This window comes from Hypomesus transpacificus, chromosome 24, assembly GCF_021917145.1.
Source record: "Hypomesus transpacificus isolate Combined female chromosome 24, fHypTra1, whole genome shotgun sequence".
In the NCBI taxonomy this organism is placed as follows: domain Eukaryota; kingdom Metazoa; phylum Chordata; class Actinopteri; order Osmeriformes; family Osmeridae; genus Hypomesus; species Hypomesus transpacificus.
This window is the reverse complement of record NC_061083.1, coordinates 5,477,057-5,492,056: the sequence shown is the minus strand read 5'-3', so window position 1 is coordinate 5,492,056 and position 15,000 is coordinate 5,477,057. Positions and strand designations below refer to the sequence as shown.

The 15,000-nt window shown below is 49.6% G+C and overlaps 1 protein-coding gene across 1 annotated transcript in view; it reads right to left on the bottom strand.

Annotated features, from left to right (window-relative positions):
• pcsk5b (proprotein convertase subtilisin/kexin type 5b) overlaps window positions 1-12,225 on the bottom strand; it is a 22,985-nt gene extending 10,760 nt beyond the window's left edge. Inside the window, 8 exon segments of the mRNA XM_047048381.1 lie at window positions 1,429-1,601; window positions 2,147-2,235; window positions 3,659-3,735; window positions 3,975-4,118; window positions 5,037-5,180; window positions 7,740-7,844; window positions 11,654-11,716; window positions 11,718-12,225. Coding sequence (XP_046904337.1) covers window positions 1,429-1,601; window positions 2,147-2,235; window positions 3,659-3,735; window positions 3,975-4,118; window positions 5,037-5,180; window positions 7,740-7,844; window positions 11,654-11,716; window positions 11,718-11,834 — 912 coding nt within the window. The 5' untranslated portion in view covers window positions 11,835-12,225.
• Window positions 12,226-15,000: the final 2,775 nt, after the last annotated feature.

Here is a 15,000-nt window from a genome sequence, read left to right as displayed (position 1 = left end):
AATGACAAACGTCTTCACATGAAAATGTCACCGTTGTCTCAACCTTGATATATAAAGATCCTAGGAGGCCATGAGACAGCAGCGGGTGGTCTATTCTAAGAGGCTGAACGCTCAGGGGAGGAGAGCCGACCAGAGTGACAGCCCATAGTGACACCAGAGCTGTCAGCGGGTGAGATGCCACTGCTGCTCAAGGCCACGGACAGACGTTCACCCGCCTCACATGCTACACAATCACACACACTCAGAACACTTACAGGTTTCAGAGACAAGCGCACACACACACAGGAGGAATAAAAGGTGAATAGGGGCACTTCAAAGGGGGGTCTGTTAGGAAGCGATAAGAGGAAAGCCCTTCAGAGTGGAGGGATGAGGCAGGAGTAAACACTGATGGAGGAGGGAGAGGGAGAGAGAGAGAGAGAGACAGAGACAGAGAGACAGAGAGAGAGAGAGAGCGAGAGAGCGAGAGAGCGAGAGAGCGAGAGAGCAAATCAGAGGGGGAAAGAGGCAGATGAACACTGGTGGGAGAGGAGCGAGAGAAGAGTCATCCAGAAGCTGGTGAAAAGTTCACCTGTGGGAGAGCGGATTAGAACCATGGAATGTAGAGAGGAGAAGAAAGGAATTCCAACACACACACACGCACACGACTCAGAAGGTCTTTGCCAATAGGAGCCACACACACACACAGCGGCTTCTGACACACCTCTGCTCTAATAGATTCAGCCTGTCTCTCATAGCACTGCTCTGCTACATGCACTCTGCTGTGCAGACAGACAGGCTGACAGACAGACAGACAGACAGACAGACAGACAGACAGGTTGGCAGACAGACAGACAGGCAGGTAGACAGACAGACAGAAAGATTCCCTCATTGAGTCTATGAAGACCAAGGTGTTTATAAGAGGGCGTTTCTAAAGGAGTTCTAAAGGAGCTTTCGTACTGTGTACTAGAGAACAAGTCAACACTGAGAGTGACAGGGTCTGACCTCAACACTTCACCTCTGCTGAAGCTCCCGTTAAATATGCATACGCTCATAAATATGCATACGGTTATTTGAATATTCTAATGAGACAGGCCTCACTAATCCAGCGTCTAGGGGCATTGATAAGAGGAAACGTTGAGTGTGTGTGTTTACCAGAACCCATGAGAACCCTGAGAATTTCGTTAGTTCTTTGGAAAACGTACTGCGTTTACTGACGTGTGTGCGTCCGTATGTGAGCAGTGTGTGTATGTATGCAGCGTGTAAGCTTCGTGTGTATGCAGCGTGTAAGCTCGTGTGTGTGTGTGCGTGCGTGTGTGTGTATGCAGCGTGTAAGCTTGTGCGTGTGTGCGTGTGTGTATGCAGCGTGTAAGCTCTTGCGTGTGTGTGTGTGTGTATGCAGCGTGTAAGCTTGTGTGTGTGTGTGTGCGTGTGCGTGTGTGTGAGCCCCACCATGCGGATGCCGTTCTCAAAGGCCTGCCGAGCAAGGGAAGCCGGCCCGTCCACGGTCTTGCCGTCGTCGTCGGGGCCCCAGGAGGCAGAGTAGATGTCTATGTGCTGGGGCTGCAGGCTGAGGGACTTAGCCTCCACCATGTCTGTCACATCCCCATCCAGCATCCGCACGCCTGGACACACACACACACACACAGCACATACACACACAGAGCGTGCACACACACAGAGCACACACACACACAGAGCACATACACACACAGAGCACGCAAACACACACACAGACCGCACACACATGTTAATAAAGTGCCACTGCAATTTCCCCTCAGGGATAAATTAAGTTCAATATTTTAAACACGCATACACATAATTTAACAGACGCAGACACACACATTAATAAACACAGTCGCACACACACAGGTAAATAAACTGCCATAAAGAGCAATTTCCCCTCAAGGATAAATGAAGTTCAATAAATGTTAATCTAACACCCATACACATTAATACAGACACACACGTAGGTGTAATGAACAAACATTCACCCACACACATACCGCATCCACCCAGGTAATAACAACATGCTCGAACACCTGTACGCTGTATACGCTACATGTCACACATGCAAAAACACAGCACACATGGGGAATAAACACACACATCAAATGAACAAAGCAGACACACACACCCTCGGGACAACCAACACACACCCCTTACACACCTCCAATCCGAGCGTTGTAGGCAATTCCCACAATGCAGTGGGAGTTGTTAGCAGATGCTGCCACTTCACCTGCACACCGTGTCCCGTGTCTGAGGGGGAGCAGAGGGTTAAACACACACACACACAAACACACCACACACAAACACACACACAGGAAACCCAGACGAGATGGCCCAACTGTAGTTTAAACCACAGCATTGTCCCCCCCCCCCCCTCATACACTTACAAACACGTGAAAGTATGCAAACTCTGACAGGAATCCACAAACACCAGAGGCTTCCCAGAGGGGCTGGTTGTGGAGGCCTGGGACACACACACACACACTGACAGGACTGCTTATCATGGTCACCCAGCACTGTAGGAACTAAGGAAGCAGAGCTATTCACACACACATGCATACATGCACGTGTACACACACACAGTCGTGACAATCAGACAAGGTCAGTGACCCGTGTTTCCAACACACCCACTCTCTCCAACTACACACACAGACGACAAAACCATTTCTTCCTCACAATTCACACACACACACTCCACAGGACATGCACCCCTACAGGGAACATCTGCACTACCGCCCACCACCCCGCCCCCACCCCCGCCCAGCTTGGACCGCTGCCATGGCAACCCTGCCTCCATTTCTGGGCTGGAGGACTTAGACCCCGAATCCCCTAGACATGGTCCTCTAAACCCCCATACCGCCCCTAGACATGGTCCTCTAGACCCCCGTACCTCCAGACCGCCCCTAGACATGGTCCTCTAGACCCCCGTACCTCCAGACCGCCCCTAGACATGGTCCTCTAAACCCCCATACCTCCAGACTGCCCCTAGACATGGTCCTCTAGACCCCCGTACCTCCAGACCGCCCCTAGACATGGTCCTCTAGACCCCCGTACCTCCAGACCACCCCTAGACATGGTCCTCACACCCCCATACCTCCAGACTGGGGTCCCCCACTGATTTGTTACCACACAGACCTCCAGCCCTGCCTGCCTGTCTGTCTGTCTGTCTGCCAACCTGTCTTCTGTCTGCCTGCCCGTCTGTCTGCCTGCGAAAGTCACAAACACAAGACAGAACTCAGGGCTGACTCGGCCTAGATTATCCTGTGGTGTGGAAGTGGGGGCGGGCGGACTAGCATTAGCGGTCTAGCTTCATCCAGAGCCAGAACGCAGCTCCACTCAAACCTCCTGTCTCTTTAAGAGAACCAACTACCGCTGAGGATCGACTGCATGCCAAGGCTGCAGCCGCCAAAACCCTCCAACCGCCAAACTGGCACAGGGCACAGGGCTCGTTGGGAGGGGAGACACACACACACACTTGATATATACAGACTCTCACACCAACTCAATCAAACCACAGCCCCTCAGGCCGGCCACATCAAGAGGTGCTGTGGGGACATGGGGTCCAGCACGCTGTCTCTCTGCCTGTCTGTCTCTCTACCTGTCTGTCTCTCTCTCTGTATGTCTCTCTACCTGTCTCTCTCTCTGTCTGTCTCTCTCTGTGCTGTGGTCTCACTTGTTCTCGTTGCTGGCATCGTAACGCGGCATGGGGTCCATGTCGTTGCCGTTGACGTCGAAGCTGGCCTGGTTGTCCTGGAAAGCAAGGAGGACGTGTTAACAACCACCATCATACATGCTAATACCACTTAAGACAGGGATCCATTGAACCATGGTAACCTGTCCTGTCAGAGATAGACAGACAGACAGTCTGAGAGCGAGCGAGCGAGCGAGCGAGCGAGAGAGAGAGAGAGAGAGAGACAGAGACAGACGTGCACATTTCTACACTAACTTCCAACACACACATAGCCACGAACCAATGCACACACACTTACGTAGTTGTGTATGAGGTCTGGGTGGTTCCTCTCGATGCCGTCGTCCAGGATGGTGACCACCACATCCTTCCCTGTGTAGCCTCTCTTCCAGGCACCCATGATGTTCATGCCAGACTGGCAGTTATGGATGTCATCGTTACAGTGCTGGAATGGAGAAGTGTTGTTCAGTTGCTGACAGTCATGGTCCTGTTCTGCAGTTACTGATGGTCATTATTCTGGTCTAGTTATGGGATGGCATGGATAAGGAGCTCAAGAGACGTTCGCTTCCAAACCCCCTCTGTGTACGTAGCTTTGGATACAACAAGGAGATCCAGAACTCCTAGTTTCAAATCCCTCTCTATACTTGAACGAATACGGTATTTTATAACTATCCTGTTCTAGTTCTTGGCAGTATTGGTCCTGTGAGACGGACGCGGAGTAAAGCAGCGTTAGAATGTGGAGCTGATTTACTGGGCTGACGGAGAGAGGTGGGGAAGACCGTAACAACACGATCATATGAAGTCCCAAGTAGGACAAGTCTCAACAGATAACCTGAGCAATTAAGTCCACAAACGTCCTGCCTACCTCTCTCCCTCTCTCGCTCCCTATCCCCCCCACACACACAAACACAAACACACGTACACACACGCACACACCCCAGAGGACTCTGGCAGCTGTTATTGACAAAGTTCAGAAAGTTCTGTACAAAAACGGGGAAAAATAAGTTGAGGATCTGAGGTCAAAGTGTTTGAATTATCTCTCCAGGGTTAACCATTCACAGATCTGAGGACACACACACACACTGAGGCAGTCTACACACATATCTGGCTCATAGCAAATCCTTTGTAGCATTGGTAATCTCAGAGAAATGTGCCAGAGGTCGTCTAGACAGTCTCCTTGAAGGCACACACCCATAATATCTCTTTCACACACACCCTAAACCCACCCACGGAACCGGCAGTAACGGGGTCAGGGTTAGACCCCTAACCCTAAAGGTTGGGTCAGGGTTAGACCCCTAACCCTAAAAGCTGGGTCAGGGTTAGAACCCTAACCCTAAAGGTTGAGTTTGATTTGCATACTTACGATGTACCACATACTACTCCATTTGGCATCGTTGAAATAGATGTTCTGGGCAGGGCTGGTCAGGGTCGAGCTAGACACGAGTGGGTTTGGTTTGTAATCCCTTTTGATCCTTTTCTTGACCACCTGCTGTTGAATCCATTCCACCTATGACACAGGGGCCTTTTGGTCAATGGGTCAAGAACAATCAGCCAATCACCACACAGGAATCTCTCACTTAGAAGTTGGGAGTTCAACAGATTGGATTTGTTATGTGAACCGTCCAATACACACACAGAGACTTGCAACTTGGCTGAAACGGACGCAAACACACACTTGAAAGTGCACTTAAACATAAACATTCAGCCAAACGCATACAACCACAAGTACACACACAACGACATAAACCTCTCAGGTCACATCAATCTCTTTAACGTTATGGATTCATGACAAGTTCCCGGCATTCCTTGGCAGCTTGTCTGCGCGAGGGAGAGAGGCAGCAGGAATTTTTCCAATAGCAAAAACCTGACATTTGCAGAGAAACCTTCAAGCTGGTACGGTGTGTGTGTGTGTGTGTGTGTGTGTGTGTGTGTGTGTGTGTGTGTAGGGGTCCCCCGTCCTAAGCCAGGGTGATTCTGTCCAGGTGAGTTGACTGGTATGGGGCCCCTTCTTAAGACAAGACCCACACAGACAGGAAAGAACACACAGACAGGAAGGAACACACAGACAGGAAGGAACACACAGACAGGAAGGAACACACAGACAGGAAAGAACACACAGACAGGAAGGAACACACAGACAGGAAAGAACACACAGACAGGAAGGAACACACAGACAGGAAGGAACACACAGACAGGAAAGAACACACGCACAGGAAGGAACACACACACAGGAAGGAACACACAGACAGGAAGGAACACACAGACAGGAAAGAACATACAGACAGGAAGGAACACACAGACAGGAAGGAACACACAGACAGGAAAGAACACACGCACAGGAAGGAACACACACACAGGAAGGAACACACAGACAGGAAGGAACACACAGACAGGAAAGAACATACAGACAGGAAGGAACATACAGACAGGAAGGAACACACAGACAGGAAGGAACACACAGACAGGAAGGAACACACAGACAGGAAAGAACATACAGACAGGAAGGAACACACAGACAGGAAGGAACACACAGACAGGAAGGAACACACAGACAGGAAGGAACACACAGCACAGGGGCACCACTGACAGAAGAGGATGCTGATGAGGGAGGAAGCTAGTCTTCACAACCCAATTCATCCCTCCATCCATTCATCCCTCCATCCATATCTCTCTCCGGAGCTGATAAGAAAAATAAGGAGATGGATGGATGAAGGAAACACGTAACAGGAGAGAAAAGAGGGGGAGAGGAAGAGAGAAAGCTAGAGTCAAAGACTGACGGGGAGAGAGGAAGAGAGGGACAGAGGGAGGGGTAGATTTGTGTTTGGGGACAGAGAGATTGCTGCTGATATCTCCACTGAGCCATCACCAGTCTCTTCAAAGCAAACCATTTACACACACCATTAAGCCCTAAACAGAGTCATCAGGATCTGTGAGTGTGCCTGTGTGTGTTTGTGTGGGAAAGAGTGGTGGCTCAATAGTCAAGCAGCACAACTAAACAGAAATGTCACATAATCCCCACATCAAAGTCCAAAACCTTTTTCCTCCACATCTAACCCTTGTGACCTTGTAAAGGTTGCTCACTGTTCCAGCAAAGTCCAATCTGCTGTGAGCTGCACATCTGCTAGACTGCCAATCAGCACAGCAGGCCATAAAGCAGAAAGCCCTGCCCTGTCGCCGTGGAGACCTGTGTGATTATATTGAACTGTTCTGGTCCAACAGGTAGGTCACATGACGTGCCTAATGCATCTGTCTGACTCATAGGGTTTCGCACGCAGATGTGCAGATGCACACACACTAAGCTGTCTGTAGGCAGAGACACAGACAGACAGACAGACAGACAGACAGAGAGAGAGAGAGAGAGAGAGAGAGAGAGAGAGAGAGAGAGAGAGAGAGAGAGAGAGAGAGAGAGAGAGAGAGAGAGAGAGAGAGAGAGATAGAGAGAGAGAGAGAGAGAGACAAACAGGCAGACAGGACACACTGGCAGAGAGACAGACAAGCAGAGAGACAGACACACAGGCAGAGAAACAGACAGACAGGCAGAGAGAGAGACAGGCAGAGAGACAGACAGGGCAGAGAGACAGACAGGTAAAGACAGACCAACAGAAAGAGAGACAGACAGACAGAGAGGTACATTCTTCTCCACTTCAGGCATCGACCTCAAATCACCTTCTGAAACCAGCTTACTGTCTTAGGCGCTACTGTCAAACCTAAACCAGACATGTTACAACAGGAGATGACACAGATGATTCTAATGAATCTCCCTTTATAAGAGGTCAAACGGATTTCTGTGATTAGGATGTGATATCATGTGATGTCATTCTGTGGATGTTTCTCCAGCCTGACTCCTCCTTCGCCTCCCCCCCTCTCCTTCCTGCTCCGCCCCCCAGGCTCCGCCCCCCCAGGCTCCGCCCCCCAGGCTCCGCCCCCCAGGCTCCACCCCCCCAGGCTCCGCCCCCGGGCATCATCGTGGTGAGTCCTGGTGGTGTTGTGTGGCTCATCCATAATGCAGGTGTGGGTTGATGACCCATGGTGTGTGTGTGTGTGTGCTGGCTGGGGATTGGCTGACCTTGGGCTCCATGGAGATGAAGTTATGGCGCCCCAGGCTGGACAAGGTGGACCTCTTGATGGTCCGACTGTGGAAGAAGTGGTAGTGATCCTTCAGGTCCCCAATCTGGAACAACAACATTATAAATATCAAGGACACAGGGGTGGACAAACTAACATAGAGATATCAGAAGAGAGAGAGACAAAGACACACAGAGAGAGAAAAGAGAGAGAGAGGCCGGCTGGTGGAGGCTGATTAACATTAATAATTCATAAAGACAATAAAAGGCTGTAATTATCAAGCTGTCATGGTTGCCAGGTGTCCTGTGCTGCTTCAATGACCTAGACCCCTGGAGCTGCTAGCCCCGACACAGATCACCTTACACACACACACACACACACACACACACACACACACACACACACACACACACACACACACACACGGTAGTCTCACTATCATGATATTCTTCCTCAATTTAAGCCTCACTCTGTCCTCTTCATCTTTTACTGCCTCTCCTCCCGCTCTCCCTCATCCTATACAACCCCATCCTTTCATCTTTCTCTGGCCTCCTCCCCCCTTCCCTCTACCCCCATCCTGACTTCCCTCTCCCCATATCCTCTCCTCTCTCCCTATTCTCTCCTCCCTCTCCTTGTCTCCTATCCTCTCTTCTTCCCCCTCCCCCAGATGACAGGTAGGCCCTGTGTTTGAGGCTGGGCTCTGGCCTCTGATTGGCTGAGGATGTGGGGGCTCCACGGGTAAGAGGATTACCCAGAATGCCTGATAGAGGTGCTCTCACTCGGTGCCAGCTCTCTTTATCCTTCCATCCGCTCGCTCGCTCGCTCCCTCCCTCCCTCCCTCCCTCCCTCCCTCCCTCCCATCTCCTTATGTGTGCTTGTCATTGTGTGGACTTCACCTCCTCTGTAACACCACTTCTCCATCTTCCTCTCTGTGTACACCCTCCTTCTTCCTCTCTGTCTCTCTGTGTACACCCTCCTTCTTCCTCTCTTCCTCTCTGTGTACACCCTCCTTCTTCCTCTCTGTCTCTCTGTGTACACCCTCCTTCTTCCTCTCTGTCTCTCTGTGTACACCCTCCATCTTCCTCTCTGTGTACACCCTCCTTCTTCCTCTCTGTCTCTCTGTGTACACCCTCCATCTTCCTCTCTGTGTACACCCTCCTTCTTCCTCTCTGTCTCTCTGTGTACACCCTCCTTCTTCCTCTCTGTCTCTCTGTGTACACCCTCCTTCTTCCTCTCTGTGTACACCCTCCTTCTTCCTCTCTGTCTCTCTGTGTACACCCTCCTTCTTCCTCTCTGTCTCTCTGTGTACACCCTCCTTCTTCCTCTCTGTCTCTCTGTGTACACCCTCCTTCTTCCTCTCTGTCTCTCTGTGTACACCCTCCTTCTTCCTCTCTGTCTCTCTGTGTACACCCTCCTTCTTCCTCTCTGTGTACACCCTCCTTCTTCCTCTCTGTCTCTCTGTGTACACCCTCCTTCTTCCTCTCTGTCTCTCTGTGTACACCCTCCTTCTTCCTCTCTGTGTACACCCCCCCATCTTCCTCTCTGTCTCTCTGTGTACACCCTCCTTCTTCCTCTCTGTCTCTCTGTGTACACCCCCCCTCTTCCTCTCTGTGTACACCCCCCCTCTTCCTCTCTGTGTACACCCCCCCTCTTCCTCTCTGTGTACACCCCCCCCCATCTTCCTCTCTGTCTCTCTGTGTACACCCCCCCCCTCTTCCTCTGTGTGTACACCCCCCCCCCCTTTATCTTTCTTCACCCTCTCTCTCCCCCCCCCCCCTTTCTATCTTTTCACCCCCCCCTCCCTCTCTCCTCTCCTCACCCCTCCTCCCCTCCCCCTCTCTCTCTAAAGAAATCAGCTTTTCCCGTTTGTAGCCATAATGCAGCCATTTCCCACAAGTGTACAAGGCTTTCACCTTCTAATGAAATAGACTAGATTGAGTCACCTCAGATGATATGGAATACCTTGAACTGTGCCAAGAAAACGTCCCTGCCTTTTAGTAATGTGTGTGCAACTGGTCCTCTTGTGTAATGGTGCGTGTGTGTATTGGTGGGTGGGTGTGTATTGGTGTGTGTGTGATGTGTAATGGCATGGCTGCCGTGATTTCCCCGGGGGGGGGGGGGGGTCAAAGTTCAGGCTCGGAGAACTGGGCTGTTATCGGCTCAAAAGGAGTGTCTTTCAGTTGACCTGGGGCAGGAAGTAAGACTGTTGTCTATGAGGTGTCAAAGTCCAATGAGTGCTTCGTATTCACATGGAAATGAAGATGTGTGTGTGTGTAGGGGGGGGGGGGGACAGCACCCAGGGACATTCCTACAAGAGGGGGGGGGGGGGGGGGTCACTACACATTGGTACTCATAAAGGATGGGGTAGGGGGTAAATGGGGCTATTAAGGCCACATCTCTGAAGACGGAGGAGGGAAGGAGGTTCTATAGTGGTTGACCATTCCAACCAGTCACAGTGTCTGAGCTGTATTATTCCCTCCGGAGGAAGGAGCCCACGGGCCTCAGGAGTCCCCGGGCTGGTTCCTGTCCCCGGGCTGGTTCCTGTCCCTGGGGCCGGTTCCTGTCCCTGGGTCTGTGTCAGAACTCTACTGCTCTCTCCCAACACGCTTGTCGTGTGTGTCGCTAGGCAACCCCGTACAGCACCCACCCGCCCCCACCCTTGCCACTTCGGAACTTGCACAGGCTTCTGAACATCCCAGATACAACAGGGTGAGATCATTGCTAAGGGGGGGGACCCCGCCCCCATCCTCCTTTACCCCCCCCCTCCTCCTCCTCTTCATAGTTCTAGTTGGTTGAAGACCCTGGGCTATATCACTGATATGAGGCAGCAAGACCTGTTCCTGACAAGGGCAAAAACGTATGGAAAGAAACAGAGAGGGAGAGAGACACAGAGAGGGAGAGAGACACAGAGAGGGAGAGAGACACAGAGAGGGAGAGAGACACAGAGAGAGAGGGACGGAGACACAGAGAGGGAGAGAGACACAGAGAGAAAGAGAGACACAGAGAGAAAGAGGAAGTAAGAGAGAGAGAGAGAGAGAGAGAGAGAGAGAGAGAGAGAGAGAGAGAGAGAGAGAGAGAGAGAGAGAGAGAGAGAGAGAGAGAGACATAAAAGGACAGAGAGGCAGGCAGTGTTTATGCAACAGCATTGCTACTTTATTGTAACGGTGTGAAGGCACGGTGAAGAACGTTGCTCTGAGATGATCTCAAAGAGGAGAACCCATAGTTAGACTGCCAGACTGAGACGTAGTTGGGCTCCAAGGAGCATTAGTTTCCTATAATGCTCTATTATAGAAACCGGCTAAATGCTTTGCTTGTGATATTATGAGCTTGTTAAAAGCTCAATCATTTATAAGTTAATCTTAAAGACATAAGCAGCCTTTAGCACAAACAAGTTAAAGCCTGATCGCTATTAGCTTGGTCTTCAAACCACACAAACAAATACCGAGTTAATACCCCTACTGTCGGCGAGTTCGCCAAAGCCTGACCGGAAAACAATCATCTTCTATACAGCAATCACGTAACTGAGTTAATGCGTTGTGGTGGCGGGGCACCTGTTGTGCCACCGGCCACCGACCAATGGTCTGCTCCCTTTGTTCCCTCGGTCACGGGTCATGTCACCATAGCATGTCATGTACACCCGGTAGACCATAGACCGGGATTCGGGCTGGTCCGGAGCCAGCCCTGGGCTGTCCGGTACCCCGGGGGAGATAACCTTGGCGCATGAAGTGTACTTCAACCCCATAGCAACGTAGCCTGAGGGCATTATTCCATATTGACATAAAAGTTTATGTAGGCGACAGTGCGGTGGAAAAGAACATGTTGAGGGGAGGGGGGCATGTAATAATCTATAGAACCGAATATAACCCCAGACAAGTGGAGACATGATAACTTAAAGAGGAACCAATGTAAACATACCTGTCCCATGTTTCTATAGCCATATTTGTCCGCTATGCGATCGGCGAAGTCTGGTCCCCCCGTTTATCCGAACAGCCCAATGGTTGGTGTAAATCCGAGCTTTGCACGGGGGAGATGTAAAACCTAGCAAGAGCGCGAGGACGCACATCAAGCCACTTCTCAGCGCGGCGTTCCAAACCATCTTTCACCCACTTTTTCGCTTCTCCCTCCTCCAACTAGACAAACAACCAAACTTCTCTTCTCGCCGCAAAGCAAGCAGGATTCTCATAGAACTGTTCGCTCAACCTCCACATACACGCATAGAAAGAAAAAAAAACGGAAAACGGAATCCTAAAAATGCCTAGAATCCCGTTACACGGTCCTGGTCTCGCTCCTCCTCGTGCTGTGCATGGGGTTCGAAGTTTTCGCTAGTGCTCCTTTGCGGCGGAGCACAGGGGTAATCTGTATGCAGATCTGAGAGGTAATTTATTTTCCCCGGGACTCGATGTAGCTTCTCTTTCAGTCTTTAATGTGACGAAATGGCTACAGCGCCTCCCCCCAAATAACTAGCTAGCCACACTCTCGAGACTCGAAACAACTAACCCGCTGGCTGCCTGCGCTCCGCTGGGTCTTAAAGGTAACCACATACTTTTTGTATTGTCGCAATCTCCGCTGTCTGAGATGATAGCAACCTGTAGGCATGGACAAGTGTAAGATGCTTCTTTGGCCCGTTGGTAAAGCCATGATTTGGTTTCGTTCAAATTGTTTCAAAATACCAACGGAAAAACTGTAAAATCATACAGAACCTATAGTATTACAGTTAAATACTCACCAGCCGGCGGATTACACAGTGCTAAATTGCAACAACTAGGCATACAATTACAAATTCAAAATGTTCCTAGTTTAAGTAAAGATATGCCTACCAAAAAATATATCGATTTTTTAATTAAATAAACAACACTCAACTTGAATATATTTCGTTTTTTTCATCTAATTATTTCAGCACACAACATATCATAGCCTATGTGTCAAATACTTTGGCTACTTAGGCTATATCTTTGGTCTGTCACATAAACTAGGCTATATAGATCAACCTTGCACACACAACATTCCAGCACACACATCACGTAGTAGGTCCAGTGTATTGGTATATCATTATAGAAACTGGCGGTATCTATTGGTCTTCTTATTCATTTGTTGATTGATGGGTTTTTGTTTTCTCAGCAGTTGCCCAGAGTAACCCCGTTGCAAGCCAGGAACCGGCGCGCACAGCGAAAACTCTGTTCCGCCTCGCCTTGAACACAAGTGCGAATCAGCATAATTGTTCTAATTGCGGCCAATTTCTCGGTGAATGGACCCCGCTGTCAAACCTAACAACAAGCGGGGGACAAGAATATCTCACGGTCCTCCGAGACCAGATGAAAGGAACGAAAAACACCCCGTGACCGCTGCCATTCAGCGCGAGGAAGGGCTTGTAATTGAAAGCATTTGAAAAGGAGGAAAAACAGGCAATGATTTGAGTGCGAAATCAACTACCCAGCTCACGAGCCCCCCCACCCCCCCATTCACCGCTCAGCTTCGCTGCTGGGGGGCCGTGGAGGTCCTGCGTGACAGCCCATAGCCCACCACTCGGCAATGAACCGCATGAACCCCCTACAAAACGTCTTTGTCGAAAGCGGTCACAAGTGACAACAAACATCAAGCATTCCTGCGTACATTCCTACTCCTCGTCAACGAAATGTTGAAGATGCCTACTTGTTCAACGGTCGATACGAACGTTTTAAACCTGTTTTGAATTAGCTAGCTGCTGGTGTCAGTGATGTCTTGATGCATTTCTAAATGCAGGTGGTCATTAATGAAACGTATTTTTTTTAATTAATATTCCACAGCCTTCAATTCACCAGACCACAGAGATAACTGTTAATGGAAACTACAATCAACTCAGGCCTGTAGGAAATCCTGCCACCATTCTATTCCTCTCTCCTCACACAATACCCATCACTATCTGTCAATCAATTAACGTATTCCCTCTGGGATATACCCTATACCCCCCCACCCCACTCTGGGTGGCCTCCCTAAGAGACAGATTTGACCTCTCAACTTCACTTTGAACTTTGAACCCAGAGCAGTAGTTCTCTGCAGCACTGCTCCCCCCCCCCCTCCCCCCTCTTTTTATAACCTTCCTCTTGTTCTATAACCTTACACACCCTTCCTCTTGTTCTATAACCTTACACACCCTTCCTCTTGTTCTATATCCTTACACACCCTTCCTCTTGTTCTATATTCTTACACACCCTCTTGTTCTATATCCTTACACACCCTTCCTCTCTTCACTCCCCTTTTCTATCCATCCTCCCCCCCCCCCCCCCCCCTCCTTTCTCACCCACATTTCTTCAGAGCCACTTTAAAGGGAATACTACTTCACAAGACCCTTTTAAGATATTCACAACAAAACAAAATTAACACAACCCTCTCAGTAATCAAATTCCACATTTCAGTTTGAGCTTGAAAATATGTTGGCTTATGTTAACTACACAGCCTCTGGTGAAGGAATGTGATATCACATGAATTATAAAAAACAATAAAAACTGCACACAGTATCAAGATGAATAGGCAGAGGACCATCGGCCCCCTCTAGTGGTACAATGCTGCACTGCAAGGTGTTTGTGGACCCAGTTGATGGTGTGTGGACTGCTCACTTAAATGGTATAAAAGGTTTCCTACAGTTTGGGTCATAAGTTGACAAGCGCAATCTGTCCCCTTCAGTACATATTCAGCCTTTACCTCAGTTCTTTGCATTCGATAAAAGGACCCTTTAACCCCTTCCACCACCCCAACAACAACAAAACAACCAAACCATTCCAACTGCTCAGAAATTTTATTTAGAGGGGGAAACAAGGGTTAAAATTAAATTAAAATATAAAATTTGAAATGAGCCAGTCTTTAGGGGAGGGGGGACAGGGAGGGCAGTTCCCCCCACCCCACCCCCCTCCCCCTTCCCAGAAACTGAAAACCTGAGGGGGCAGATGGAGGGAAGGAAGGAAAGGGGGAGGAGGAGAGGGAGGAAAACCTATGGCTACGGAAATCAAGCAGTTTTAAAAACAGGGGATCTGTGTGAATGAATGAAGGGAGGGTCGGGGCAGGTGTATAAAAAAGACAGATGAAGTTAGGCGATAAAGACCCCCTGTCAGTCCTCATTCACTCAGTGCTCAGGCTCTCTGCTTTTGAACTCTTTTCCTTTTTTTTTGCTTTCTTTAATCCTCTAGAGAGGTAGGGAGAGAGATTGTCTCCCTCTCCCCCTGGATCACTGTATTTTCTCCTTGCATTATTCTTTGTAACGTCTTTCCTGCAGTTTTGAAAATAGTAAA